At 54.5% G+C, this 27,510-nt stretch overlaps 8 protein-coding genes across 8 annotated transcripts; 3 read left to right on the top strand and 5 right to left on the bottom strand.

Moving 5' to 3' along the window:
• Positions 1 to 240: 240 nt before the first annotated feature.
• On the bottom strand, positions 241 to 1,824 carry J7T54_000466 (uncharacterized protein; the record flags this gene model as incomplete). The annotated part of the gene is made up of 1 exon (XM_051508756.1): positions 241 to 1,824. One exon carries the CDS (start codon positions 1,822 to 1,824, stop codon positions 241 to 243), a length of 1,584 nt encoding a protein of 527 aa, XP_051360224.1.
• A 760-nt stretch (positions 1,825 to 2,584) lies between these two features.
• On the bottom strand, positions 2,585 to 4,183 carry J7T54_000465 (uncharacterized protein; the record flags this gene model as incomplete). Its single annotated transcript, XM_051508755.1, has 1 exon — positions 2,585 to 4,183. One exon carries the CDS (start codon positions 4,181 to 4,183, stop codon positions 2,585 to 2,587), a length of 1,599 nt encoding a protein of 532 aa, XP_051360223.1.
• A 258-nt stretch (positions 4,184 to 4,441) lies between these two features.
• J7T54_000464 (3-dehydroquinate dehydratase I) lies at positions 4,442 to 6,654 on the bottom strand (the record flags this gene model as incomplete). Its single annotated transcript, XM_051508754.1, has 2 exons — positions 4,442 to 6,550; positions 6,604 to 6,654. The coding sequence occupies 2 exons, from the start codon at positions 6,652 to 6,654 to the stop codon at positions 4,442 to 4,444; spliced, it is 2,160 nt and encodes a 719-aa protein (XP_051360222.1).
• An 814-nt stretch (positions 6,655 to 7,468) lies between these two features.
• Positions 7,469 to 11,293, bottom strand: J7T54_000463 (tetratricopeptide repeat; the record flags this gene model as incomplete). Its single annotated transcript, XM_051508753.1, has 3 exons — positions 7,469 to 10,232; positions 10,306 to 10,727; positions 10,814 to 11,293. 3 exons carry the CDS (start codon positions 11,291 to 11,293, stop codon positions 7,469 to 7,471), a joined length of 3,666 nt encoding a protein of 1,221 aa, XP_051360221.1.
• A 352-nt stretch (positions 11,294 to 11,645) lies between these two features.
• J7T54_000462 (uncharacterized protein) lies at positions 11,646 to 12,536 on the top strand (the record flags this gene model as incomplete). The annotated part of the gene is made up of 1 exon (XM_051508751.1): positions 11,646 to 12,536. The coding sequence occupies one exon, from the start codon at positions 11,646 to 11,648 to the stop codon at positions 12,534 to 12,536; it is 891 nt and encodes a 296-aa protein (XP_051360220.1).
• Positions 12,537 to 13,802: 1,266 nt separating this feature from the next.
• On the top strand, positions 13,803 to 14,685 carry J7T54_000461 (uncharacterized protein; the record flags this gene model as incomplete). Its single annotated transcript, XM_051508750.1, has 3 exons — positions 13,803 to 13,956; positions 14,022 to 14,380; positions 14,452 to 14,685. 3 exons carry the CDS (start codon positions 13,803 to 13,805, stop codon positions 14,683 to 14,685), a joined length of 747 nt encoding a protein of 248 aa, XP_051360219.1.
• A 7,723-nt stretch (positions 14,686 to 22,408) lies between these two features.
• Positions 22,409 to 23,706, bottom strand: J7T54_000460 (uncharacterized protein; the record flags this gene model as incomplete). The annotated part of the gene is made up of 4 exons (XM_051508749.1): positions 22,409 to 22,708; positions 22,763 to 22,964; positions 23,018 to 23,463; positions 23,551 to 23,706. 4 exons carry the CDS (start codon positions 23,704 to 23,706, stop codon positions 22,409 to 22,411), a joined length of 1,104 nt encoding a protein of 367 aa, XP_051360218.1.
• A 915-nt stretch (positions 23,707 to 24,621) lies between these two features.
• Positions 24,622 to 26,735, top strand: J7T54_000459 (uncharacterized protein; the record flags this gene model as incomplete). Its single annotated transcript, XM_051508748.1, has 5 exons — positions 24,622 to 24,957; positions 25,007 to 25,501; positions 25,576 to 25,799; positions 25,855 to 26,436; positions 26,507 to 26,735. 5 exons carry the CDS (start codon positions 24,622 to 24,624, stop codon positions 26,733 to 26,735), a joined length of 1,866 nt encoding a protein of 621 aa, XP_051360217.1.
• Between the last annotated feature and the right edge of the window lie 775 nt (positions 26,736 to 27,510).

Here is a 27,510-nt window from a genome sequence, read left to right as displayed (position 1 = left end):
GGTGTGCGATGCAGGGGACTGTTGGTCACGCAGATGACTGCCGGAGAGTGCAATACGCATTAAATTACATGAATCAGCATGATCAATTTCGAGACACGACCCGTACTGGAGCGTGGAATTGGACCTGTGAGGCATTCTCTCTTGTCGGATTGTAAGAACTATCAAGTTGTAGGCTATGGATTCTTCTTCGCCAAGTGTGCATGTGGTCAGCCCCCGTTGCCTTGCCCCCTAGGCAGTACGCTACTGGTAGTCCTTGGCAGCCTGCGCAAATTTGCGCGCCGACACCTTGGTATGGAACAATTGGTCCAACGTGTCCGCCGTCATGCCCTTGATCTCCGGCAGCCGGAAATAGGTCCAGACAATCATACAGGCCGTGAGGGCCGCCGCCGGAAACGCCGCCTTGCCCTGCAGGTTCGCCTCGCCCGGGTTGAGCAGGTACGGCGACACGACGACGTTGATGATGGACAGGACGTAGTACATGTTGCGGCCGAGTGAGATTGTCTTGACACGGAGATTGGCAGCGCCGACGGACGCGGCAATGCCGTACGGCGTGGGGCCGATGCTAATGCCGTAACAGAAGAACCATGCCAGGAGGAGGGCGCATTGGCCCCAGCGAATATTGGGGTTCGCGTCGACGGCCAAGTCCAGGAAGCCGACCAGGCTCATGAGAGGGAACATGACGACGAGGCCACCGAGGTAGAGCGTCCTCCAGCCGAACTTTGTCATCATGAGCCAGGACAAGACTGTCCCGACAAAGGCCAGGCCAGCGTTGCCGAGCGACATGTTGAATGCGTCTGTGGGAGAGAGGCCGGCCAGAGTGAAGAAGTAGGTGATGTAGTTCTGGATGGCGAACCCAGGCAGGATCTGGCAGCCCCAGCTGACGACGGCGATTTCGGTGCGACGAAGGTTCTCGCCCTTGAAGCACTCGAGAAAGCTGCCGTGAATGTTCATGTCCCGCTCTGTCTGGACGGTCCGCATCATCATGGCCAGGTGGTTCTTGGGGTTGATGACGGTCTCGGGAGCGGAGCACAGGCGTCGGATGTTCTTTTCGGCCTCGTCGAAACGTCCTCGCTTGACGAGCCACCACGGCGACTCGGGCGCGAAGTAGGTGGCCGGGATGAGGAACGGAATCCACATCCACTGCAGCGCAAACGGTATCCGGTACGCCCACTCGTCTGTGCGGTTCAGCATGCCGCGGAGGACGCCAAAGGCGATCATCTTGCCCATGACCCAGCAGAGGTTGACGTAGACGGTGAGGTAGCCCGTCAGCTTGAGGGGGGCAACAGACGCAGCGTACGAAGGCGTGGCGGCGGCGAAGATGCCGCACGGGATGGACAGGAGGAGAGTTCCTACGGTGAGAACCTCGACGCTGGGGGCGAAGAAGTTAATGAAGACGGTGGCCGCTAGGGTCATGTGCGAGCCAAGCATGGTCCACCGCAGGCCGAACCTGTCGGCCACGTACCCGTTGAGGAAGACACCGATGATCATGCCAATGTTTACGACCACCGTCAGGGCAACCTGCCACTGCGCAGGGACTTGGTACGAGCCGTCCGGCAGCAGCTCCCCGTACCGCTGGTTGAACACGGGGAACGCGAAGAAGGAGTTGATGAGGAGAAGGTCGTATGACTCCATGACGGTGGACATGGACATGGCGAGCGACCATGCAATGGCCTTTTTGTAGTATCGGAGGGCATCGCGGACCGTGAGGTTGACTTCCACCTGCTGGGCCTCGTCGGCAGCGACATCGCGGGCACTGCGAGACTTGGCAGAGCCGGAACAGGCCTCGATCTGAGCCTGCGACGGCTCGACCTTTTCAAACGACATTGTTCGTACGGAAGGGGGCTCGCGTTGGTGCAGGATGGGTGGTGGCGAGGGCTGTGTTGTGTACTGGGGAGTGAGTTGGCCGATCTGTGATGAGGACTGAGGACGCGCAGCCCAGCTCGTTATATGTGAATGTGAGGTCAGTGCAAGCGTAGTAGACTTGCAGCCACTCCCCGCGTTTCTCCAGACAATCTCCGCTAACACATGGTCACCCCCAGGCAGTGAATCATGAACGCATGGGCTCTTCCTGGGGATGGATGGCCTGGTTTGCATACGGGAGGGCCATGATCATGGGCCCATCCAAGCGTCTCCACTGGACGTTGTGGCCGTCGGCGAACCGTGCCGGGCTATTGGGTGGATTGCTTGTCGGTGAACACTGGGCAAGTAGCTTGGTCGGCGAACGCGCTATCGGCTGGGCGGCGGAACGAAACGTGGGCAGCTGAGACTACGTGGTAGTTTGTTCCCCCACGGCCCATCTGCGAGATGGTGAGCGACTGGAGGGAGGACTCTGGATCCGGGTGCACGGGGGTCATGTCATCAACGCTGGGATATCACATCCATACCGGGTCAAGGTACGCGGAAAGGCAATCGCAGGCGACAGAAGGGCTACGCTTTCTGGTCGGGACAGCAGGCCGCTACGCGCAGAGCAGCCGAGTCCCAGAACACCAGAACACGGTGTAGTCATCATCAGCCTTGACCAAGGGGGCGGCGAAGGCACACGTAGGCGTCGAGTCAAAAAAAAATTGAAATACAATGTTACACTCTATTTATGTGTCATGATGGGGCCTTGGTGACCGTTGGTCGTAGGCTTTGCTACGCCTTGAAGCTTGGTATGTACCGGCTCGTCTCCAATCTCGGCCATCTTGTCCTCCAGCAACTTGGTCATCTTGCGGACGACGGATGCATACTGGGGCTCGTGGTAGCAGTTGAAGAGCTCCAGGGGATCCTCCTGGCAGTCAAAGAGCTCCCATTCCTTCTCCTCGCCCCCCGGCCGTGTGCCCTCCAGGCCAAAGTCCTCGGCGTACCAGTAGATGAGCTTGTAGCGCTGGTCACGACACCCATAGTGCGCATAGGCCTCGTGGATGATGTCGCGGTGCATCCAGTAGCGGTGGTACGCCACCTGCTGCCAGTCCGCGGGCGTCTTGCCCCGGAGCAGCGCGCTGAACGACACACCCTGCATGTAGGTTGGGATGCGCACCCCGGCGAGGTCCAGAAAGGTGGGCGCAAAGTCCACGTTGCAGATGATATCGTTGCACACCGACCTGGGTTGGATGGCCCTGGGGTATCGGATCAGAAAGGGCATCTGGAAGCTTTCCTCGTACATGAAGCGCTTGTCGAACCAGCCGTGCTCGCCCAGGAAAAAGCCCTGGTCGGACGTGTAGACGACAATGGTGTTGTCGGCAAGGCCCTCGGCCTCTAGGTAGTCGAGCATGCGGCCGACATTGTCGTCGACGCTCTGGATCGTCCGCAGGTAGCGCTGCATGTACCGCTGAAACTTCCACTCGGCGAGCTCCTGCTTGGTCTTGAACGTGAAGAGCTCGCCCGTGTTCTTGCAGATGAACTGGAGGCCCGTCACATCCTCAGGTGCGGGCATCTTGCGGTCGTTCCACCACCACACATCCACCATCTTGTCGCCGATCCGGCTGCGCGGGCCTTCGGGCTGCACGATGCCCAGGTCGTTGTATGTCATGTCCTCGGCGACGCGCATCTTGGCGATTCGGGCCGCGTTGGCGCGGTTCTTGTAGTCGTCTGTAAAGGTGTCGGGCAGGCGGACGGGCTCCTTGTACAGGTCCTTGTGCTTGTCGTCGTACTCCCAGGTCCGATGCGGCGCCTTGTGGTGGCACATGAGGTAGAATGGCCGGGACCTGTCCCTCTTGTCCATCCAGTCGATGCACTTGTCGGTGATTACGTCCGTCGCGTAGCCGGGCACGCTCGTCGTGCCCGAGGGCTCGATGAACTGCGGGTCCCAGTATTCTCCTTGGCCTGGCAGCACGCTCCAGTAGTCGAACCCCGTGGGCTCGTGGTCTGCGCCCTCACCCAGGTGCCACTTGCCCACCATGGCGGTTTGGTAGTGGGCAGGGCTGGAGCGGAGTTGCTTGGCGACGTTGGGCATGTGTTTGTTGATCTTGGAGTCGAGCGTTGTGACACCGTTCACGTGGTTGTGCGTGCCGCACAGGATGGCCGCGCGGGAGGGCGTGCAGATACTGTTGGTCACGTAGCAGTGATTGAACAGCATACCCTCGCTTGCGATGCGGTCGAGGTTGGGCGTCTTGTTGATTCCCGCGCCGTAGCACGAGATGCCCTTGGCCGCATGGTCATCGGCCATGATGAAGACGATGTTGGGTGGCGCTTGAGGCTCCATGATGGGCTGTTGATGGGATGTCGGTGGGTGAACAAGAAAGATGGAACGGGGACAAATATTGACGGGGACAGAAAGACAGACCATCAAAAGAGTTCCAGCAGACCTGAAGACGCGATGAGCAAAAGTAGTGGACCGTGGACCACGGACAGCTCGGAGGACAGCTCGGGGACCAGCTCGGGGTACAGCTCGGGGGACAAGCATCCGGCCCTCGGTGAACGCCCGTCGACCCTGTTTGTCCCAAGTGACAGCAAGCTACCATCAGAAAAAGTCGCCATCCGCATTGGCGCTGGGGTATCCGCCGGTGGGGAAGAACTGGTTCCATGTCCAGGCCTCGTCGAAGCCCAGATTCAGTGAGTCGGCGCTGAGCTGACATGGCAGCTCCACGTCCAGCGGGCCTCCCAGGAGGCTCGGGTCGAAAGACGCTGCCACGGTCGAGTCGCCGCCCCCTGAGGAGGCACGCAGCATAGTGCTACTCCTACTAGGCTGCTGCCCCCTCGGCTCGTCGCTTGCCCTGTGGCTGTCGTCCATGAATCGTGTTTGCCGAAGGATGCTGTGCACGCCTAGGTTCTGATGCTGCTTGGCGGCCATGGCAAACAGCGGTGCCCCCCGCGATTGTGTATTGCTCTCTCGCTCCTCGCTCTCGGACGACGCGCCGCTGGGCTCGCCCTGGTTGGCTCCGTGGGCGCGGATGATGGCTTCCAGGCTGCTGCCCATCTTCTCGACCAGCCTGGACCCGGGAGCGAGACGCGGCAGCAGGTCATGGACGGTCTGGGCCATGCTTGACGCCTGGTCCGGTGGCAATGCGAAGGCCTGGTACTGCGACCGCCGGCTCATGTGTAGGACGAGGCGTGCGGCATGATAGGCGCACACGGCGAGATCAAAGTCGCCGACGAATGAATCGGTAGCCGTCGCGGCAAGATCGCGCAGGATCGTGAGATTGGCGTGTGCATGCTCGTGACAGGCGCGCGCCGCCTGCTCGAGGTATTGTGTCGAGAGGGCGGACAAGACCACCTCGGGCGCGGCCTCTGCGTAGCCGGGCAGAAAGTGGCGGTACAGGTCACAATGGCACTGATGCCAAGCCATCTGGACGGAGAGATACCTGACCAGCCATCTGGACTGAGCATAGCGCGTGAGCTGCGCGGTACTGTAGGGCAAAGGCCGCATAGAGTCGAGCTTCTCTTCAAACCCGGCCACGACAGCCTCCAGCCCAGGCCATGGCTGGGCGGCTAGGCTGAGCTGTCGTTTGAGTCGCATAATGTCCCTGCGCACGGCCAGGTTCCGGACAATGTAGCCAAGCAGGCCATCCTCGGGCACGCCGTCCAGTGGCATGCTGCTCGCATCCGGGTCTGCGGTGAAGTCTTCCTCGCTGCCAGGCGGGTCTAGATAGACAGCCTCCAGGGGGCACATTTCGGCTTCACGTAGGCCTAGGGAGAAGTGGCCGTCCAGAAGGACGATGCACCACATGAGCCTCCGGCGGATCTCCTGCGCAAGCAAGCTGAGATCCAGCCGCTCGTACTGAAGGCGCAGCGCGGTAGCACTACGTCCCGTCAGAGAGGCAAGCATGAACGCTCTCTCGAAGTCGCCCGTCTGGACTCGGTAGCACACGACGAGCATGAGCGCCTGGGTGAGGAAGATACTCGGCTGGCTTATCCTGTCCCAGATGATCTCCTCCGCCTGCTTCACCCAGGATTGCGTAAAGACGGGATGGTATTTGACGTAGTTGAGATACATTGCCGACGACGCGCAGATGCCCAGTAGCAGAGGCTTGTCAAGCGTGCGGTCAAGGCATCTTTGGGTGATGGCAACCTCGCACAGGAACGAGTAGACGGGCTGGGGGTAAAGATGGCGGAAGAAGTCGTTGACGAGCTGCAGCTGTTCCTTCATGGGCGGCAGAGGCAGCCACTCGCCCGCCTTGATGCGGGATGCGTGGGGGCTTTCATATTGCCAGGACTGCTCGGTGGATGAAGCGGCCTTGTCCGAAGCAAAGCCGGCTGGCGATGCCTCGACATGGCGAGGGACGAGGTCAGATTGGTCTGGAGACGATGTCTCATGCTGCCCGGTCGCGGTCGCAGCGGCGACGCTTCTGCTGGGTAAGCGTCGCGCTGTGGCCCGCGCTGTCCTCGATGAGGCACGATATTCGCACGCGCTGCCGCGTTCCACGCATGATGAGCAAGACGGCAGCTCGCCCGAGCACTTGGCCTTGTGCTCGCGGCATTGCACGCACGCCTTGGGGCCACGCTTGCGTGCGGGTTGTTGCGGCGGATCCGACGCAAGGGAAGATGGGCCTCTCGTGGTGAAGGCACATGGGAAGCCAAGGCGATCGCAGTCGGCGCAAGGCTCACCCGGGCCGCGTCCTTTGCATCTGACCTAGGCCTCAGTGTCAGCACAGCAGATAGGAGAGAGGTCGGTCGCCAACCCACCTTTCGGACGCGGCACTGGTGACAAGTCTGATCAGACCGCGGAGGAGGCATAATGCCGGTGAAGCTCGTGTGGGACAATCACCTCATTGTTGAGTACGAAACACATACACATCGACAGGTGGTGGAAATGGCGCAGACGCTCGTATGTGTGATAGTTCATGAAACTCACATGATGGTCCTCTCCCCACAAACTATAAGCATAGTCCCGAGGGATTCCAAATGTTAGCGTGTGAACTATGGGAATAGTGCAAAGATGAAAGTGACGTATCGCTTTGAGTAAAATTACGCTAGAAAGAAGTATCTCTAGGACCCGCACTATCTCCAATTTTTAATCAACAATATGTTATCTCTTCAGGCCACGAGGTCGCTATCGCGTTAGGTCTACAAAGATCAATGTAGCTAATACTATGCCTCTCAATTAACCTTCTAAAACGTGTTTAAAGTCTAATCTGGGTGTTTGTTACAACCGCACATAAGAACGCGGTCGCCGCCATGCAGCTCGCACGTGACATAACGCGCGACCCACTGTTTTTCTCGAATTATTTGGGATTGTCTATCCGTGAGAAGCACTAATTATAATCGGGATCATCGCGCTTGGTTCATGAACCGACTTTAGATCTGCCTACCCTATAGCTAGTCTGACCGAAAGTGATATACGAAAATTAGCTTCGGATTATTGTAAGAGACTATTGAAGAAAAATAATCCGAGCCTCGTCTAGTATCAATTTCACAATTATAGGTTTGGTAAAATGCGTTTGACTATGAAGGAGTATCGGGAAGCGGTTCGCTATTATGTTCGCTTTGCACGTTCGGTGAGGCCATTCCATCAGTCATACAAAGTCATCAGGTCGCATTGAGTGATTCATCAGCACGGCAAATACCAAAGTCCGTGCAGGCTGAATGAAGCCCAGTGGTACGGCTGCTTAAACTCGTCGCCGAGCTCGCCCGCAGCCATCTTCATCGCAGCGCCTCGAGACGCCCGGGCTAATTGGAACACACCACCACCGCCGCCGCCGCCACCCTCGCCTCCGTCGCCCTTGAGCGAGGAATCTCCCCCGCTACAGCCCGACAGGTCATCGTAAAACGCCTTGCTGAACGCCCGACCGGAGCGGCTGTCGATGGGCCACAAACAGCCCAGCACGGATGTCGCGCCGGCGTGCAGGAGGGAGGGGATGATGCCTAGAGGCTCGTCGCCGGGGCCGACGTTTTGCGTCCCCGAGTCGCAAGCAATGACGGTGTAGTGTGCGCCGCCGGCGGGGAGCGCCGCGTCAAAGAGCCTCAGCACGTCGAGCTCGTCGATGCCGTCCTCGTCCTGATCGTCGCTGCCAGGCGAAAACACGTCATTTCCGTTGCTCAGGACGAGCGACGACTTCATCACGTCCGTCGCGTCGTACCGAGCGTGTCCATGGTAGTGGACCCATCGCGCGCCCGACGCCCGCTGGAGAAACTGCCCCGGGGTCGCATCTGGGCCGCACGAGACGTCACCAGGGATCTTGGTGGCAAGATGGTCGACATGCTCGAATATTAGTCTTCGCTCAGTGGCCTTCAGGGGCTCCTCATAGACGGCAAAGTACTGTGCGCGAAGAGAAGAAGAGTCGCACGACTGTGCATGCTCACTCCGAGGTGGCCGAGAACACGCCCTGGATAGGCATTGGCAGAGAGTTGACGTGCTTGACGCATACACCACTAGGTTACGCTGTAACAGCAGCTCTCCCTTGACCTTGAGAGCGTGCAGCGGAATGCCGTTTAGCAAACCTGAAGGTGACAGTACCAACAAATCACCTGCTTTGGTATAGTCGCCCAGTCCCTCCAAGAGGCCACTCATTTGCTGCAGAAATCGATTGCCAGTCTTCCGCGCAAGTGGCGGGGTGGCCAAGTCAGGATACGCAAAAGCGCGATGAAGCCAGCTCGTCACCTCGGCCACCGATAGGGGCAAAGGGGTCGTGTGGGTGGTACCGTCCAGCCGTCTGCAAAAGAGGACAATGGTATCGCTCCTGCTGCCGGCCCGTTTAGCTGGAGGGATGTACCAATCCACAAAGGCAACCTCCTCTGGGCCAATGTTGCTCGCTTGCAGTCTCTGCCTCATCACCTCATCCCCAAGGTTTTCGTCAATCCGCAGGGTCTCGTCTTTCATCCGGAGAGCCTCGGCCAGGAGGGGGTTGTCAGCCATTCTCTTCCTTGTCTCCGCCAAACGTCGGGCCGCCAGCACGTAGTTGATTTGCGGCTCGCCGAGTAAGTCCAGAGCGGACTGCTCCTCCCTGAGCAGCTCCGAGGCGACGGCATCCTCGTTTATCCTCCGCAACAGGGCCTCGGGAATCACCGAATGGGCCCCGAGCGAGTCGTTGAAGGCCCTCGCCTTGCCCTTTTGCAGCCATACCCAGGCTTTGGAGGCGTCGCCGACGCGCAGTGATGCTGAGACGCCGTGTCTGTACAAGTCGATGCTTGCCTGCTTCGCTACCAATAGTCTCTTCGCCATGAGTGACTTGACGCCGTCAACGGGGATGACGCTCCGTCTCATGTCGTCGCAGATCTTCTCCGTCTGCTCCAGTTCTCCCAGGTACTGTCTGATGAATACGTCCCCGCGGTCCCCAAGCAGAGGCAGAAGATCATAGAGGAGGCCGAAAGCAGCATTAATGATCGGGACGATTAACTCGACGCCGCTAGTCTGTCTAAAGAGCCGCACTGCCAGGAACATCCATTCCAGGGCCCTGGCGCGAAGAAGGAGGCTGGGCTTGATGTCGTCGAGTGAAGCATTGTCTTTTTTCCGCCATTCGGCGAAGACTCCCCGGGCGTACGAGTCGGCATGGATAGAGGTGAGGATCATGGCCTGGGCCCTCGTCAGTATGGGGACGTCTGCTACCGTCGTGAGCTTCCGCAGAAAGGCCTGTGATTTCTGGAAACATTCGGCGAGTTTTTTCTGTTGCGAGAGGGTCTGGATCTCGAGTTCCAGTATCTGGTACTGTAGCTGGATATCACCGTCGGATGCGAGGCCCTTGGCGCGCGCGACCCAGCGTTGCGCTTCTTCCGGGTCGCGCGTGTCTGGGTTCTCCGGGTCTTGAGACAACTTCCACCGAGCGATCTGGATGCTTTTCTGCATCTCGCCCTGCTTATATCCGTGGCCGGCATCCGCCTCGGCCCAGACTGCCCCTAAATCAATGCCGCGCGCGAACCACCCTCTTGTCTCTGAGCCTTGTGGCTGCACCTCGCGAGACGCAGACCACAAGCGATGGCTGAGGTAGAATGCGACATCCGACTTTTCCTCATAGTTGACCCCGGAATTGGCAATTTCAAATGCCCTCTCCGAGGCGTCCACGGCCTTGGCGTGCTCTCCAAAGCTCGAATAGACCGAAGCCAGCATCTTGTAGAGATTTGCGTGGTAGTTGAAGCCGATTTCTTCCGGCAGGCTGCGGACTAGGTAGGTCTCTAGCGACTGCAAGGCGAAGCCGTACTCGGAGGAATTGATGCCGGCCTGTGTAGTCGCGTGGATGAGGGACAGTTGCTTCAAGATCTCGCTGCCGGTGCTCTCGATATGGTCTTCGAGGAGCTGCATCGCCCTGGCGACGGCGTCGCGGTGTGTCCCGATAGAGAGCTGGGGTGTGATGCTGTGTATCAGACAGTTGATGCCGAGTCTGTAGTGACCCTTCCCGAAGCATTGTTCCGCAATTTGCTTCTTGCAAAGAAATTTCTCCCCCGCAGAGAGACTCATCTGCGTCAACCAAGATCAAGTCTATCTCTGTGCTTCCATAGCCGTGAGAGACACGGATGAGGATCTCCTGTGCTTCACGGAGAGTTTGACGTCCCATGTCCTTGATAGATGCATCCTTTGACTGAATCTGAAGCTGACCAATGTCAATAAGTGTCATGGCCCTCTCCACCTGCCACTCCTCCAAGCCGAGGGCGCAGGCAAAGCGTTGGAGGAGCGCCAGCGCGTCAGCCTTGTCTTCGACGCAGCCAAACTCAAAGTAGACCAGTGATCTAGCCTCCCGCCACCGAGCCTCAGACTCTAGCTTCTGTCGGAGCGCTGAGATGCCCTTGACGGCGCCAGTTCGGGTTGACTTGATGTCGAGAAGTCCTTGGTCTGCGGCCACGACAACGATCTTCCAGTAGAAAAGCTCCATCAAGACCTTGTTCCGCGAATCAGTGTTGCATTCCTTTATAATATGGCTAAAGGCGAGATCAGGGTAGCGGTTTATACGCGCACTGAACGTACTCGATATTCGGAAAAGCGGATTGTTCCTGGCCATGCATCATCCAGCCCATTCCTGTTATCAAGAGCCGTGCGATGGCACTCGAATTTCAAGATTGCATTCACTTTGCGCGCAATCTTCAAGGCCGTATGTAGCTTTGAGTACCGCACAATCCACACAAAGGCACGTAGCAACTCGAATGCAACTGCCTCTTGATCGAGTATCGAGGCTGGAACATGGTCGCCGTCGCCATCGCCATCGCCGTCGCCGGAGTCGGAGTCGAGGTCCAGAAACATGGAGCCACCAGCTGCATCGCACGCAGCGGCTGCCAGTCTTAACTGTCCTTGAACCAAGTACAAAAGACATATCTCTATTGCGATGCTCTTCATAGCCCTTGCTGCTTCAGACAGTTTCTCGTGATACTCCGCGCCGGAGGCGAAATGTCCCATCGTCCGGTACGCAGTTAGCCGGGCCTTGACCTGCTCTACTTCTGCCGGATCCATATTGGTCGGCTGCTCGCTCAACACGAGTAGATTGCATGCGAGAGATTTTGGCCTGATATCATGAATATATAAATTGCCGCGACTGTGACTACAAACATCAGTGTCTGACGCCGCAATCAATCTGGTCAGCCGACCAGGAAGTGAGTGCACATGAGCGGGGATCGCAAGTGAATTGCCCAGCCTCAGCCTGTTCTATTTTTGGCTTCCGTGTTTGGACCTAATAGAATGCTGCGCGTTTTGACTGACCGCTGTTGTTTCACTACGATTTTATCCCTCTAGGTCGATTGTCTCTTTTCTCCGCAGCGAAAGTTGCAGCGCCGACCACAGACCACTTCCGAAACAGCGTCCATACATGTCGGCCGACACTGATAAGCTGCCCCCCCTGGGCTTTGATAGCGACTTCTCTTTCTGCCCAGAGGAATCCGAGGCACAGCTGGGCATCAGCAACGGCGGACGGACGAACCGCTCCCTAGCAACGCAGGAGCAGATTGGCAGGACGGGGTACAGCGCCTACGTCAGGTACGTGCAGTACGGAACCTACAACGGCAAGCCAGCATGCCTCGTCGGTCTGGATTTTGCATTCCGGTTCCCGCCTCGGGCGGGGAGCCGCTTCTCAACCGCCGAGATTGAAGTGTCGTTTGAGAAGGCCCTCGACCGTAACGACCCGTCGGTCCGCTCGACGGACGCCTCACTGGACCCCGTTGTGGCCAATTTTGCGCCGAAGCAGATGCTTGGCCCTGCGCGGGAGAAGACGAGCAGCACGTCCTTCGGCCTCGAGTTTCCCGTCCTATTCGGCACTCCCCTGGTATCAACGGGCATCACAGCGTCTTGGGCGCGGGAGATCACCCAGAACGAGGACGGCCGGGCCGAGCTATACGGCAATTTTTCCCAGGACGACGATCACGATGACGGCGCCAATTCGGTAACCTGGGACCTCAACGAGAATCCTGTCAGCAAGGAGGGCATCTTTCGCTCCCTCAGAACCGTCGTCCTGTTGTTCTGTTCCCCTGGCGAGGCGCTCTGGCTCCGTATTTCGGTGAAACCAGTTGTTCAGTTCAGCCTCGATCCGCGGAGACTCTTTGCAAAGAAGCTCGTGCAAGACAGGGACGATCCTGTGTTTCTGGATGGGTCTACTGCGCTTGGATCTTTGCCCTCGTCGCAATATAGTGACTTTACAGACTCGGAATTTCCCTGGCAGAAGCTTCTTCAAGTCCCAGAGGCTCTAGGAGCAGTCCAGGCGTAGTTGGTGATTTGAAGGACCAAGTCAAGTCTTGGATGTCACAGTGGGACCTGCGGACGCATTCGCAAAGCCGTATCGCTGCACCTAGCAGAAGACAAGGATGTGGAGCCGCCGATTTTACAGTGCATTCTGATATGTGTAGCTTGGTACAAACAGACGGGATTGAATATCATTATTCGGTCGATTAAGTAACGTCAACCTCCCCGTCTCCGCACGCTAATACCAGAGCGATCCACGCATGCGCATGCCCAATTGCGGTCATGGAACATTGAGCCATGCTATCAATTATCAGCCGTGCTTGCCATGATCGATCTTAGAAGCTCTGGGTTTTGACGGACCCCAAATTCTGCTGTTTTTCTTGCAAGTCCTTGTAGCAAATATCCTGAGAAGGTGGTGGCGGTCTGCTCGACTGGGATTCTTCTTTTCAGGGAGATGGTTGCTGTCCAACGAAGAATTTTGAGGAGATTTGTTGCCAGTGTCATATAGGCTGTGTTCGAACACGTTGCCAGTCATCGACTCTGTTTCTGCAACAACCTCCCGTGCTCTCCGTGGCCGAGGGACTCGATGATGACTTGCGGCGCCGACTCCGCCCAAGAGATCCAACGCCAAACAACCCAACCTAACGATGAGACCCGAGCATGGTTAAGCGGGAAGTCAACAAGCTTTGTGCCGTCCGGCCCCACCGCGACCTGCCGCATCCCCTCTGGTACGGCGGTCGATAGGGACGACTGCTCTGGCTTCTCCGTATCTGGAAGCCCCAGACAGCCAGCCGTCCCTGGTCTCCTCACCGCCACATCGTATCGGCGGAAAAGTACATGCGCTGGCTCGGCTCTTGTCTTGACCGCCGCCTCACTTACTGCCACCACATTAAGGTACGCGCGGCGGCTGCACGCACCACGTCCACGCAGATCAGAAGGCTCTGAGGAACTTATAGTGGCATCAGTCCCCTCCTCTATAGATAATGTCTTGGAAGGCGTCCATACTTTTATTTTCATTTTACATCTTAGTTTAAATACTCTTACTACGCACCACTTGCACATCTAGCCCGGAAGGGTATCACAAGAATGCGGACTCCTACCTTAGGCATTAGTTCTGCCTCCACCTCCGTACGGAGTATAAAGCGGTGGAATCCCTGGAAAGCACCATTGTCAACAACCTCGACATAGGGTAACTATCAATTATTGTGTTCGCACTGGGTCCCAACAAATCCTTCTTCTTCAGTAGCCCAACCTCATGGGGGGGGGGGGGGGTGAGTCTCTACACGCGGTCATGTTGTATCCCATTCACGTTAGGGGCTCGCTTCCAAAGGGCCTCTCTGAGGAACTTGACAGAGGTCTGGTTTCAAAGATCTACACAGTTGCTCTTGGAGCACAGGGAAGCTGCTTCATCATCTATCTTGGCCGTGATGGCCTCGATCATTTTTGTAAGAGCGCCTTCGTCTAAGGTCGAGAGTCCCGTCTCTTTCCACTGACACTAAGAGCTCTGCAGACTCGTACGGCCTCCCACGAAGGCTGCAGGACTGGCTCTCGGCTCGTTCTCCTCGCGGCCGGTGGGTGGGCAACCTTCGCGGTCTCAGACTCTGTCTCGGACCCGACAATGCCTCCTACTGGGCTGCCGACGGCGCTGACAGCATATCGGAGAATCTCCCAAGCGGCCTTCAGGTATATCTGAGCTTGTTACCCAATAACGGTGTCAAACTTGTTGACTGCATCTCTCTCGGCTGCAACGGAACCTACTATCTAAGGACTAGCAATGGCCGCCACCGTCGGAATATCGCTGGTTCCGCCAAGCTGTCCGACTATCTTGACTCAGTGCAAAGTTCCGCTGGTAACCTCACGAATGTTGCAGTATGCTTTCCCCTCTGTGACCTATTCGCCTCATCAATACCTCGGTACTGACCAGATTGTGTATGCAACAGGGTCTAGCGCTGCATCCCGTCTACAAGGACACGTGGATTCTACAAAGCGCCAATGGCTTTAGCTTCAGCAACGGGCTCGACGCTCAAGCCCGCGAGGCCTTCGATAACATCCAGCCCGCCGTGGAAGCCAAGCTGCAGCGCACTTCACTGAAAGCGGCTCTCGAAAGAATGGAAATCGAGCAAATGATAGCGGAGCACCGGGCCAAAATGGAGGCCAATGAGCGGGAGCACTAGGCCAGACTGAGTGCTATGCGGCAACGCAGCATGGCGGAATGCTTGAAAATACATCAAGAGACCAATGCTGCTCTAGTGGAGACTGCGATTGCGAGCAGTCGTAGCCAGAGTGCCATCCTCAACCGGCCGTGGTGGGCGTAACGTCAACGTGTGTGGGTTATAGCGATAGCCTCTAGACTTATCACTAGCCGATCCAGCTATGTGCTGTAGGCTTTCGGTAGGTCGTTACCCAGCGCAGTTGTTCTAATATATAACAACTTGATATGCTTGTAAATCAAATGAAGTATCGAGTTGGGTTTCAAGAGGCTTGTGGTTCTTGTTGCAGCATCTGCACTATCACGAACCTGGACCCCAGGAAGACCGACTACAGATTGATCGACATGGCAATTTCCTACACAGCTTCAGACGTCTCGTGGATGCCGGCAGCTGAGTTCCTCGACTACATTGAGACGCCTGCCGGTATTGTTAACAACTCTGACTTTGCGCGCCTCGCATCAGCCAATTCTGTCGCGCACACCCAAAAGACGACTGTATAGTCAGACAAACGGAGCAGTAACCAAAAAATGGCGAGGGATGATGTCTCTCCAATCGATTGCCTCCGCAGCTTGGTCTGTTTGCGCGGAGAATGCGGGTCACGGCTGCCTCCCCAAAAGCGCCCCAATGTGGGCATCTTCCCTCCATCTCAACAGTGCGGCGCATCAACGATCACAAAAGAGCTTATAGCACAGAGAAAGAGCCTCTGCATTGAGCGGGTCTTCTCAGGGGCACCTTGGCTCATCCTGGTCGGTATGTGCTACCTTTGTCCTTCGGTGGCTTTGTTAGCTGCTGTTGGCGCTGGCTATGGTTTCTGGCGCGTGCAGAAATACTCAGCTATATACGTAGCGTCTACGAGATACAACCGCGCGACCGAGGCGCAGCGCTTCTAGGCTTCAGCGGCGTTGGGTAAGTTCCCAAGTCGGAAAACCGCCAGAGAGATGTGTGCCAAGAGCCGTAGGATATCACAGATCGCGATCCAGCATACTTATGGCACCCGTTTGATGGGAGAGGGTCGTCACAAGGCTGAGGAGTCTCCGCCGCCTGAGGCGATCACAGACCGCCAAATTACAGATAGAATGGCCGCAGAAGTTGGATCATTAGGTTCAAAGGCCTTTAATAAAGCTTTGCACAACGCGTTAGATTAATCCAACGTTGCTGTGGTGTGAAATCATGGCTATGAATTGTGTGAAGCTTTTCGTGATGTGTGCGCAGAAACGTGGTTGCACGGAAAAGTGGAACCCCACTCTACACGATGAGTCAGGTGGCGGGGTCCGCGTTCTTCGGACTTTTTGAACGGCATTTTAGCAAACCCGTGCCAGTCTCAGGCACGTTTCTCTAAATCCACTGCACTCGTCCTGAAGATTGTTGATTTCCGTGAACACAGAAACCTGAAGCCAATGTACGCTGCTACCAGGATAACAGGCACACCTATCCCGCCCAAGATGCATGCCAATTTTATGTGCCTGCCCAATAGCATAAGAAACCAGCCGTCGAATGAATGCCACGACGAGCTGCCGAGGTGGTTGAAGATTGGCGTTGCAATCCGACCATTCAAACTATGCAGTTTGGGATTGTTCGGAGGGCCGGATAGAATTTTGCTGTCGGCTCTATTGGGCAGCCGAGCATGAAGAGCACTGAATCCAGCTGTAAGTTGGCAAACTTCCATGGTCCACAAAGACAGTAGGCTTTGAACTTACGATGCAAAGTGGCCACCCGTGCTGAACATGACGGTGACGTAGGGGAGGTAGAACCAATTTAAATCATATGTCTTCAGATTTTGAAGAATATTTCCAACAAATTCGTTGGCTCTACTCGCCATCAAAAAGCTGACGGAGAAACCGGTAGGATGAGCCGCTGGCGCGACAAACTTGAACTGCCTCAACGGTCCGAGAGACCTCCTGCACTGGAGATCCATATCTAAAATAATCCCTAGACTGTTCGTAAGCATTTCATATTGATCTGCATCAGGTCAATGGTCCAGATAGAGCACTCACCACCGTACTCGTACAGTATCATATACCTCAGCGTATCCACTCTTTGAATAGGGAGCCGATAAGCATCCCACATTGGCTTCAAGTCAGGGAACTTCTCGGCAACGAATGTCGCAGCGTTCTCGTCTGTCCAGAGGTGATAGTCGAAGCCTGGATGCCAGTCAAGACAGCTCTGTCTGGCAGTGTTCCATGTCGATTCCGGCGCACGAGACCCCAGCATTATGTGGTGAAGAATAGCAGGCACGTTGTCGATGAGGCCCTTGCCGGCTGTCGTTTGGGAACTGCTATAATTGGCGAATGTGAGATCGAAGCCATCAGACTCTTGAGATATGATGAACTCGGACGAGCCATTTGGCCAGTAGAGGGGCAGTGAGATAAGGGTCCACGCCGTGTGGACAGCACCGCTGAAGTACCAAAAAAATCCTCCAGTGCATAAGAGAGCACAGAAGTACCGCAGCTTGTAAAATAACAAGAGCAACGATCTTGGATACATGGTTGCATCGAGGTGTCAATAATCGCATCAACAGAACTAAAAGGAATGCGATGTGGACATGATATTAATTTTAAACCAACCAGCCAGGCTATCACGGGACCTAGCAATTTGCGGAGATTAGCGTTTGCACTGCGACAATCAACCCCTGAGCCTTACGTTATCGATGGAATGATTATGTGCCCACCTCCACCAATGGGAGCAGCCCACTTGCCGGAAATCTTCCAGCCTTCTTTCTTCCAATCCGTTGCATTTCACGAACGCTTGCGACCGCTCAAGAGCAGTCCACGACGCCAAAACCCACACGGCGGTTTGCTCGGAGCAATTGTTGTTCTCCACGGTCGTTTCCTGATCTTCCTGCGACGAAAAGAAAACCATTAGTCCAACAAGCTGTCATACCGAGCCCCCGTGATCATGGAGCAACCAAACCTTGGGAAGCCTCAGCCCTCTTCGCACACTTGGGTAGAACCGATTGTAAGTATCGCCGCCCATCTATCCTTCGATTCTTTCGCTTTTGGTAAGAGATCGGCTGCTAACACTAATTCCGACCTGGAAAAGGTTGTCATAGGTATCATGATAGCCTCGTGTTATGTGAATCGTCAACGGCGACATGCTATTCAACCTGCAGACCGAGGCCAGGGCCTTTTGAATCGCGCAAACCTGGCCTTGGAAGACGAACCGAACGGCCTGAATATCTACGATGAACAGGAACTCGTGTTCCTTTCCCTCGCCGAATCCTCGTGGCCAATGAGTATTAGTCGAAAATCTCGTCTTTGCTGTGGTTTCAAGTTCCACATGGTCAATACCTCTCAGTTCGCAACTTATTGGCATAGCCGAGTTCTCGAAAGGTTTCCCTTCCTGGTTGAGATGTTCTACTGGGCGCTGAATTTCAGTTGCTACGCCTCCGCCAAGGCCCTGGGCGAAACTTTTTTTGCCAACGGAGACGTTTGGCAAATGGCAGAAAAGCATGGCATTGCTGTTCTTTGGTTTGAGCAGGATGGTCCTTTCAAATTCCTGTTCTACCTTCGAGAGGTGGATGTCCAACACTTTTTCATGACCGAGCATCAAGACATGTTGACATTGCTGAATCGTACCTACTCTCTGGTACACATCCCAGCGACGGTCGGGTATGTTGCACCACTTCCTTCCTATCCTTTCTGCCTCGTCAGCGATCGACGAACTATGCTGACTTGGTGCGTCTAGTTTCCTCGGCTGGTACTACTATTCCGCGCCAACTCATTCTCACTTTGCAGCAGTCCGTCGCATGATGACGCTGACAAACATCCTCAGCTTCGTCATCTTTACGTTCTGGCCATGCATGCCACCTCGACTTCTGCCAAAAGAGTACGGGTTTTTCGATACTGTCCGTCGCGAAGATGCCCAGTCGGTGTGGGCGAGCGGCAAGTTCTTCAACCAACTCGCTGCCTTCCCATCGCTGCATTTTGGATATGCCTTCTGTGTCGGTGCCACACTTATTTTCCACTCTGGCGTTTTCCGCCGGCAGGCTGGTCCCCGTGGGAAACAATTGAGCAGGGTCCGGCAAGGAGTTTTCGTTTTCTTGGGCGTATCCTATCCGGCTTTCGTCCTGACGATCATCGTGGCGACGGCAAATCACTACTGGCTAGATGCTTTGGCCGCCGTAGTTGTTGTCGCTTTGGCTTGGAAATGCAATCGCATTTTGCTAGGGCTCCTACCATTGGAGAACCTCTTTCTCTGGTGCATAAGACTCAAGAAGCCGTTACCTACAACTGGGTCCCGACTTTAGTGCCGCCGTTAACTGTTAGATAGAAATAAGTCGGCCTAGGTAGTCCTTTGAAAGTGTTGAAGATCTAGCTTACTTCTATCAATGCAGAGGAAACTATCTACCCATTTGTATATAATAATCGTGAAGGGCTGGACGAGAATTTGCTCAACAAGTACCAGCCTTTGAAATGTCTATCTAGAGCTAAGGAGGAAAAGGAGAGAAGAACGTCTACATATAAGATAACACCCCCAGTCCTTGACCACCCCTAGACCTTGACCACCCAAGACACGGACCCCTCTTCCACTTTATATCACATTCCAACCGCGTTTTCTCGCGTGATTTAGTAGCTAGATACTTCAAATTAAGAGAACGATATTATTATGCCCTTATATACAGAAATTGATATCGAAAACGCGCTCAAAGAGGTCCGAAGTGGGATCTCTTAACGAGTTACTGCTACACGCTATAGGATCCCCCGCATAACCCTTCGATACCGATATAAAGGCGGCGAGAACGTTCAAACCTCTTATAAGTATCAATAATGCCTTTCTACCCTTAAGGAAGCCCACCTCCGCGATTAGGTCTTAACCTAGCAAGCCCTAGGGCTCCCGCTATCGTATACACAACCACGAGACTTTACTACTCGAATCCTAGCTACTTAAGGCGATATACAATAACTCGGAAAACGCTAGGTTAAGGGCTTTTTACGCCGTAATCCGGAAATCAAGACCGTACGAGAAAGAGGTATAGATTCTACCCGGATTAATAGAGTAACTACTAAGACTATCTAGTCCTTCTTCCACCTTCTCGACCTCCTAACGATCCAAGCTATCCGACTAGAGAACCGATACAATACCGACGAACACGGGATCCTCGAAGGCTAAGGAAGCAACGGGCTAGTCCTTAGCTCTACAGCCAGCCAGATAGCCTTCAAAAAGCAGCCTAGATCACGTTATTAGACTATAATAATCGAATATATCTCAGCGACTAGCCGGGCGCTACCTCCGGTAGTCATCTTTAAAGGTAAGAGCGTACAAGCCTAATAGTTTAATAAGGAGCTTGGTCTAGAAGACTAGTGCTTCTTAGCATCAACCAAGGGCTAGACCTCTAATAGCCTTACGCTATATTAGCTTAAAGAGGTCTTTATCCCTCGAATATAGCCGTCTTAGCCAGAGGCTAGGCTACTCGTTATTAATAGGCACGGGAGCTATATAACTAATAACTTTATATATATATGTTATTTAAATAATATCTACTTACTCGTCTTACCGCTATATATATCGCATATCTTACAACCCCTTGACCTAGCTATCTTTAGGCCCCTGAAGACGATCTATCGGTCTAAGATCTCAAAGATTAGTATCTTATCAGATATAACGCCTCTCGGTAAGGCAGTCTTCCTCGCTACGTACAAAAAGGCCCGTAGTAGGGCCCTAACGATCAAAAATATCATAGCTGGCTGGAAAGCAATAGGGCTATAGCTAATTAATCGCAATAAGCCTCTCATAAGTCAGCTACTAGCCTAACCTCTCGATTCAATAATAACAATAGCTATAGCGCCACTAGCAGCTTCTACCTATATTCAAAAGGAGCCTAAGGAGCTCTTCTAAACACCTCGTTATTCAGGACAGCTTTCTAGGCTAGCTCGACCCTTCCTTTCCCCTTTAATAGACCGTACGACACGCCGGCTATTATTCCGGAAGATTAGCCGTAGCATTAACGGGCAGAACACCAAGCTAGCCGAGGCCGAGGCCACGATATAATCCCTTAAGCATCAGATTGGTAATCTACGGCCTAAAAAAAGAGCCAAAGTCACCTATAGCCCCAATAGCCGGTTCGTACGGATTGAACAGATTGTCGAGACTAAAAAGCGGCTTGCGCAGTAACTTAAGCCGGCCGGGCTTTCCCAATTGACTCAATCAAATGATTATAATTCCCTATGTCATGAGTGGCAGCTTGACTAGCTAAAAATCCCCTAATAATATAATCGCGATGCTATTGTGTTGAGTTTGACGCCTTCAACGGGCTTGTGTTATGCTGTATTGGGTGGTCAAGGTCTAGGGGTGGTCAAGGACTGGGGGTGTTATCTTAGTTGCTCACCGACCAAAGATATTGCCGACATTGTGCTTACATAACAAGTGATCTAGCCACGATGACCCGCGCCCTTTGGAGTGAAAGAGGGCGAGATTGTGTGGCGTCGTGACCGGACAGGGGGGCCCGTGTTACGACCCAACACAGACTGTGACAGACACGCAACATAATTTTCTCCTTTTTTTCCCCTTCGACTGACAAAGGGATTATCCTAGTCCTTCCGAAGGTGGAATGAAATTTCGTACCCGAGATTGGTCACGCAATATGAGGCAGAGAGTGACTGTCGATGAGATAGACCCTGCAGATCCTGTATTAATTGTTTTTTAACAGTGTCCTCTTGCGTCTGCGGGCCGCCAATACCTAGCCCCCCGAATCGGCTCTCCAGCGGTCTGATTTAATCGTGGTTACTGTCATCTCGTCCGCTTGGCAGGCCCCAGGATTCTGTACTGGTGTTATCGGCCACGTCACCGGCGTTATCGTAATCGTCGCTCTCGTCCTCTCTTTCTTCGGTCGCTTGGATGCCGACCGTAACAAAGTGGCCCTTTTCCTTTTCAATTCTGTAGGATATTTGGGTTAGGCTTGCGATTCAAACGGATAGCATGGCTGGTAATGCGGAACCCGAGTTTTAACCAGAGTTTTGACTGCGCCGCCGGTGGCATGACGATGGCGCACCGGGCATTATCGATAAATAACATAAAGGTACTCGTTGTTCTATTTCACGACGAGCGCGGGAGGGATCCTCCAACTTTCGATGACGAGGAGACCGTCAGAAGATGATGGCGTTTGTGCCATTGTGTGAGCGTAATGTTCATCGGCTGGTTGATCCTGGCTCCAAGTCTGCATGTAGTAAATTTAGAGAGAGGGTGAAGAGAGCCCGACTGTGACGGGAACAGGTTGCTGTACAGCACCAACACTGTACTTGTTGTACGCTTCGTCAGCAGAAAGTCGCATAGAGAACCAGGTAAGGCAATCTATAAAGTAGCACAGCGCATGCGGCAGGACGATGCAGTGCATAGCAGCTGCTCGCAGTCAACAACCCCATCATCAGAGGCTGGCAGTCAGTATCTTGGGAACGCTTGCTTGGATCCGGTGGTCAAAGACTTGCCGACATCAAATTCAAATACAAAGCCGGACCCTGTAAGCAGAAATCCACTCCCTCTATACATAGGGACTGCGAGCTATATATGCTAGCCTTCTGGTCCCAGGAGCTTTCGCCTAGTTGCGAAGAAAACAAGACACTGTGCGTCGAACAGGAGTCACGATGAAGAGCCAAACGCCCGGCTGAACATGAAGTTGTCGTGTCAGCATGATTTGCGGCGATCGATAGTGACATTCCACACCAGACAATCTCTCAAGTCCTCTACATGTAGACTACCCGCGCACCTCGACGGCCTTCTCTGCCGCTACTGTCTTTCTGGCCGCCGGAGCGGGTGTCTCGTTTTCTTGCTCGCTTCTCTGACTGCTGGCGTCTGTCGGTGTGTCCGCTCTGGACTTCATAAGCGGCCAATGACCATGAACTTCCTGATACCTCATGGTGATGAAGCCGACAATCACAAAAAGCCAATACAGATTGTAGGATATGACAGAACCATAAGTAGCGGAGTTGGTCCAGCCCAGGATGGCGTTGAAAACGCCCCAACCTGAGCCGCCATTGGTTTGCGGGTTGCAGCACTACCGCATGTCAGGGGGAATACGGCTTCAGACCGCGCCGGAACATGGACTTACGTTGACATGCCAGACACTCTTGGTAATATCGTAGGATCCAGGCCCGTCGCCTAGCTCGTCGGCATCTCCGGCTCCAATGGCCTTGGACCAAGCGTGCGCTTCAAATGACCAGACAGCGCGGGACATGAGCCCGGCGGCAACGAGGTACAGCAGACACGTTGAGGCAATCAAGAACAGCTGGAGTTTCGCCGTGGAACCTCCCCTATCAATCGTGAGCCACGTTTGTCTCGGCAGCCATAGAAAATGCAAACTTACTTATACAAGAGGTAGCCTACAAGAGCGCCCGCAAGCAGTCCAACGACCACAGGAAGAGGAACAGCGGTCGCCGGCGCCGAGAACGAGACGCCGGCCACGAAGATGATAGCCTCGACGCCTTCACGCAGCACCGTGATGAATGGCAAGATGAACATGGCGTATTTCTCGAGGTTATGCTTGATCCGGCCGCTGAAACTGACATGGGAGATCACCGGGCCTTCGACAGCCGCCGCAATCTTGACGCGCCATTTCTCCTGCATTTTGCCAATGCGCAAGAGGGCGGCACCGACGACGGTGATGATAAGGCAGGCAACCAGAGCGAAGGCGCCCTCGTAGATCATTTCGCCGCTCTCCCATGTGTTCTTGCCGGCTGTGTAGAAGGTACTAATGATAGCCGCGCCGACAACGAGACAAATGAAGAATCCGAGACCTGTGCCCAACCACACCTGCAGAGAAAGGGGAGGTCAGTAGTGCGATTTATGGTATGCGTCGATGGGGCCTCTGGATTATCACGTCGTGACAATTGGACACACCTGCCGTTTGAGCTTTTTGTACACCTTCTTGTTCGCTGCTGGCCCATCCAGCGTCTGCTTCAGAAACGCCAGCAAGACGGAGACGATAATCACGGTTTCGAGGGACTCTCGGAACACCACCAGGAATACTGGCAGGGAGAATACCTGAGCTGTCATGGCGAGATAGACTTGGGGATGGTCCGTGTACTGGTCGACTGAGGAACAACGGCTGCAATGTGGACGTCCGGTGACCAGGAAGTGATGCAACCCGGGGGGCCTTGGGGATTATCAAGGATCGGCCAGGTATCCGGCATTGGGTCTCCCGGGTGCAGAATTTGATCAGATAACGAAATGGCTGGTCGTGCCTCGAAACTACACAGTCTACACCGCACATTGAGTCATTGACTGGACGTCGGTCCCAGTTATCAATCATGAGGGCAGGGTTCCGCAACCTCCAGGTATCGACAGACACGGAAGCTCGGTTACCGGCACCGTGCATGCTCGCTCCATTCATGGTCTAGACCTTGCGCCATTAATGGCGCGAGACCAGCTTTACTTCCCGGGAGGAGGCTGCAGTCTATGAATGGACTCATCTTCATCTTTTTCGTCTTCCGGAATACCCCGATTGACAACTGATCGCCTGTCTACATCCCTTCGCTAGCAAGCGACAGACTTTTCCCCCGGGAAACGTAAATAGGAAGCTCTACGTGATTCACAATGTGCCAAGCAAGATCTGCGTGGAGTAAGAGCCCACCCAGCCCAGGAGCGGCTGAGCGCTATAATATTCACCAATCAATGTCTTTGGATGTCCGCCATGGCGCCAGTGGTCCCACCTGGATCAGACCATAGATTGCCTGATTTGATTGATAAGATATCCGAAGCAAATCCGTGCGCTGCCGAGTCCCGATCTGCCACATGGGCCACGGCCCACAGCCCACGAGTCGACGACCCAAGGGCCTGGGTCGTGAGCCCTCTTTGTCCCCCCGTTTTCATCGCGTGCCACGCATCTCACCTCCATGTCTCCAGGTAGGCAATTCTTTACAGATTGTCAATATCTACGGTGAATACCTTGCTCGACCCATGCCGTTCAACATGCGTCCTCCATTCTTCTCTCTCTTGCTGTCGCTGGTCTCCTTTTCATGGGCCGCCACGGTCACGTACGACCTGGACATTGGCTGGGTCACGGCCAATCCAGATGGACAGGCGGACAGGCCTGTCATTGGCATCAATGGCCAGTGGCCAATTCCTGTCATCGAGGTCACCCTTGGTGACAGGGTCGTCATCAATGTTGTCAACTCGCTCGGCAACCAGTCCACGTCCCTACACTTTCACGGTTTGTTCATGAATGGCACCACGCACATGGACGGGCCCGTCCAAGTGTCGCAATGCGCCATTCCTCCCGGTTCCCGCTTCACCTACGACTTCGAGGTGAGCATATCTGTCATAGTCGTCCGCTCTGTACACTAATACCATCCAGGTTACTCAACCAGGCACCTACTGGTACCATTCTCATAATAAGGGGCAGTACCCCGACGGCCTCAGAGCCCCCTTCATTGTCCATGATCCTGATAATCCCTACAAGGACCAGTATGATGAAGAAGTCGTCCTCTCTGTCTCTGATTGGTACCATGAACAAATGCCCGATTTGGTCTCCTTCTTCATGAGCAGACAGAATCCCAGTGGTGCCGAACCGGTTCCTCAGGCTGCCCTGTTCAATGACACCCAGGATCTGTCCCTGCCTCTGCAACCGGGAAAGACATACTTCATCCGCATGGTCAACATTGGCGCCTTTGCCGGGCAATATGTTTGGTTTGAAGGCCATAACATGACCATTGTGGAGGTGGATGGCGTTTACACCCACCCTTCTACAGCCGAAATGATCTATCTGTCTGCCGCGCAGAGATGCAGCTTCCTTCTTACCGCCAAGAACGAGACGGACACGAACTATCCATTCGTGGCGAGCATGGATACGGTGCGTAGTTCTACTCAGCTCTCCCCCTGGAAGTGTACCACTGAGACTGACAAGAATCGTCATTGTTTGTGCAGACCCTCTTTGACGCGTACCCAGAGGACCTGAACTATAACGTTTCCGGGTGGCTCGTCTACGACGACAAGAAATCCCTTCCGAAGCCTGCCTTGGTCGATTCCTTGGATGCCGTGTTCGACGATATGAATCTGGTTCCGCATGACGATCAGCCTATCCTAGGCGAGCCTGACCAGACCGTGACCCTCAACACCATCATGGGCAACCTTGATGACGGTGCCAACTAGTAAGTTTCCGTCCTTTGCGTGATTCACGCAGCATCGACCTAAAGTTTCGCACAGCGCCTTCTTCAACAACATCACTTATACCCACGCCAAGGTCCCAACCCTCTACACCGCCCTGACAGCCGGCGACCAAGCCACGGACCCCGCGGTATACGGCACCTACACTCACTCCTTTGTTCTCGAAAAAGACCAAATCATCGATATCGTCGTCAACAACATCGATCCCGGCCGCCACCCCTTCCATCTGCACGGGCACGAGTTCCAAGCCCTGCACCGCTCCAAAGAGGAAGCCGGTCCTTTCGAAGACTCTAACGTCACAGCAGCCTCCTTCCCGGCCATCCCCATGCGAAGAGACACCTTAGTCTTGTACCCGGATGGGAATATGGTTCTTCGCTTCAAGGCGAACAATCCCGGCGTCTGGTTGTTCCATTGTCACATTGAGTGGCATGTCGTGTCGGGGCTGGCCGCGACGTTTGTCGAGGCGCCGTTAGAGTTACAAAAGACCATTGAGCTTCCGCAGGAACATTTGGACATCTGCGCAAGCCAGGGTATTCCAGTCACCGGGAATGCGGCGGGCAATAAATTGGATTTGCTGAATCTAGATGGGCAGCCCTCGCCGCCAGGACCGTTGCCAGCAGGGTGAGTGACCTACGCCGTCTGTTGTCGTTAATTTGTTGTTTCCGTTGCTAACATCTTGGGTTCCACGCAGGTTTACGGCCCGAGGCATTGTGGCCCTCGTGTTCAGCTGCCTCAGCGGTATCTTGGGCGTTGCTGTTCTTGTCTGGTATGGGCTGGCCGGAGGGGAGAATGATCCGGGTCTCAAAACTTGGGCTGCTGATGTCGATGCTGCGCCAGAGACTCGAGTGTTGCCTCAGGACGGGGAAAGAACGGGCGATCACGGTGTCTCCTCCGGCGCAGATGCAGGAATTCGAACCTGATGCATGTATGGACGGGAGACTCACCGCTGCTGTGAGTCTCTTTGGTAGTATAAGCACAGCGATGACTACCTACCTTCGAGCATTTTGCTGAAGTTCCATCAATTCGGCGATCTAATCCTGGCTAACCTCTTTATCAATGTTTGGCTTTGAATCTCTCTCGCTTTGTGTCAAAACCCCCCTCTTCACGCCTCTACCGTTGTTTGCTCGACCTCCAGTCAATTATAGACACCATCGGGAGTCCCGAAACACAAAGGGGCCTCTAGGCTCTTCCCCACCGATTGGACGTATGGAAATTCACCCATCAGCCTCAATAGATATGAATAGAAGAATGCACAGTCATCCCAGTCACGTTCTCTGTAGGTTTGTCCTTCTTCCGCTCCTTCAGGAGCATGCCAGTTGACATCAAGGGCTCCTGCAAGGCCTACATTCCATGATCAACCACAGGTTCGTGATTTGTAGTATTGCCGGACACACAGTCTCTCGAACAGTGAGAGTTCCTGTAGGTGAATGAAGGAGTGGCAAACAGCGTCTAACCATTTTCCTCCAGAACTTTGCACGCAATCTTGTCCGTAAGGTTCTGCAACGATGTCGTGCTCTACTCTCCAGGAATGATGGCCTAAACGCTCCTCAGATAACCGACCATGCACTTTAGTCAATATCCATTGGCATCGGGTGTCCTTGGAGCAGTTTCCACGACAACACCTGTGTGGCAGCACAACATCCGAGATTCCTGCGTTATCATTCCCGTGTGAGCCGAGGAGGTCCTGCGCGCTCG

This window comes from Emericellopsis cladophorae (assembly GCF_022114955.1).
Source record: "Emericellopsis cladophorae strain MUM 19.33 chromosome Unknown NODE_48_length_181081_cov_114_058711, whole genome shotgun sequence".
In the NCBI taxonomy this organism is placed as follows: Eukaryota; Fungi; Ascomycota; class Sordariomycetes; order Hypocreales; family Bionectriaceae; genus Emericellopsis; species Emericellopsis cladophorae.
Note: the sequence above shows the minus strand (reverse complement) of the source record. Positions and strands in the feature narration are given on the sequence as shown.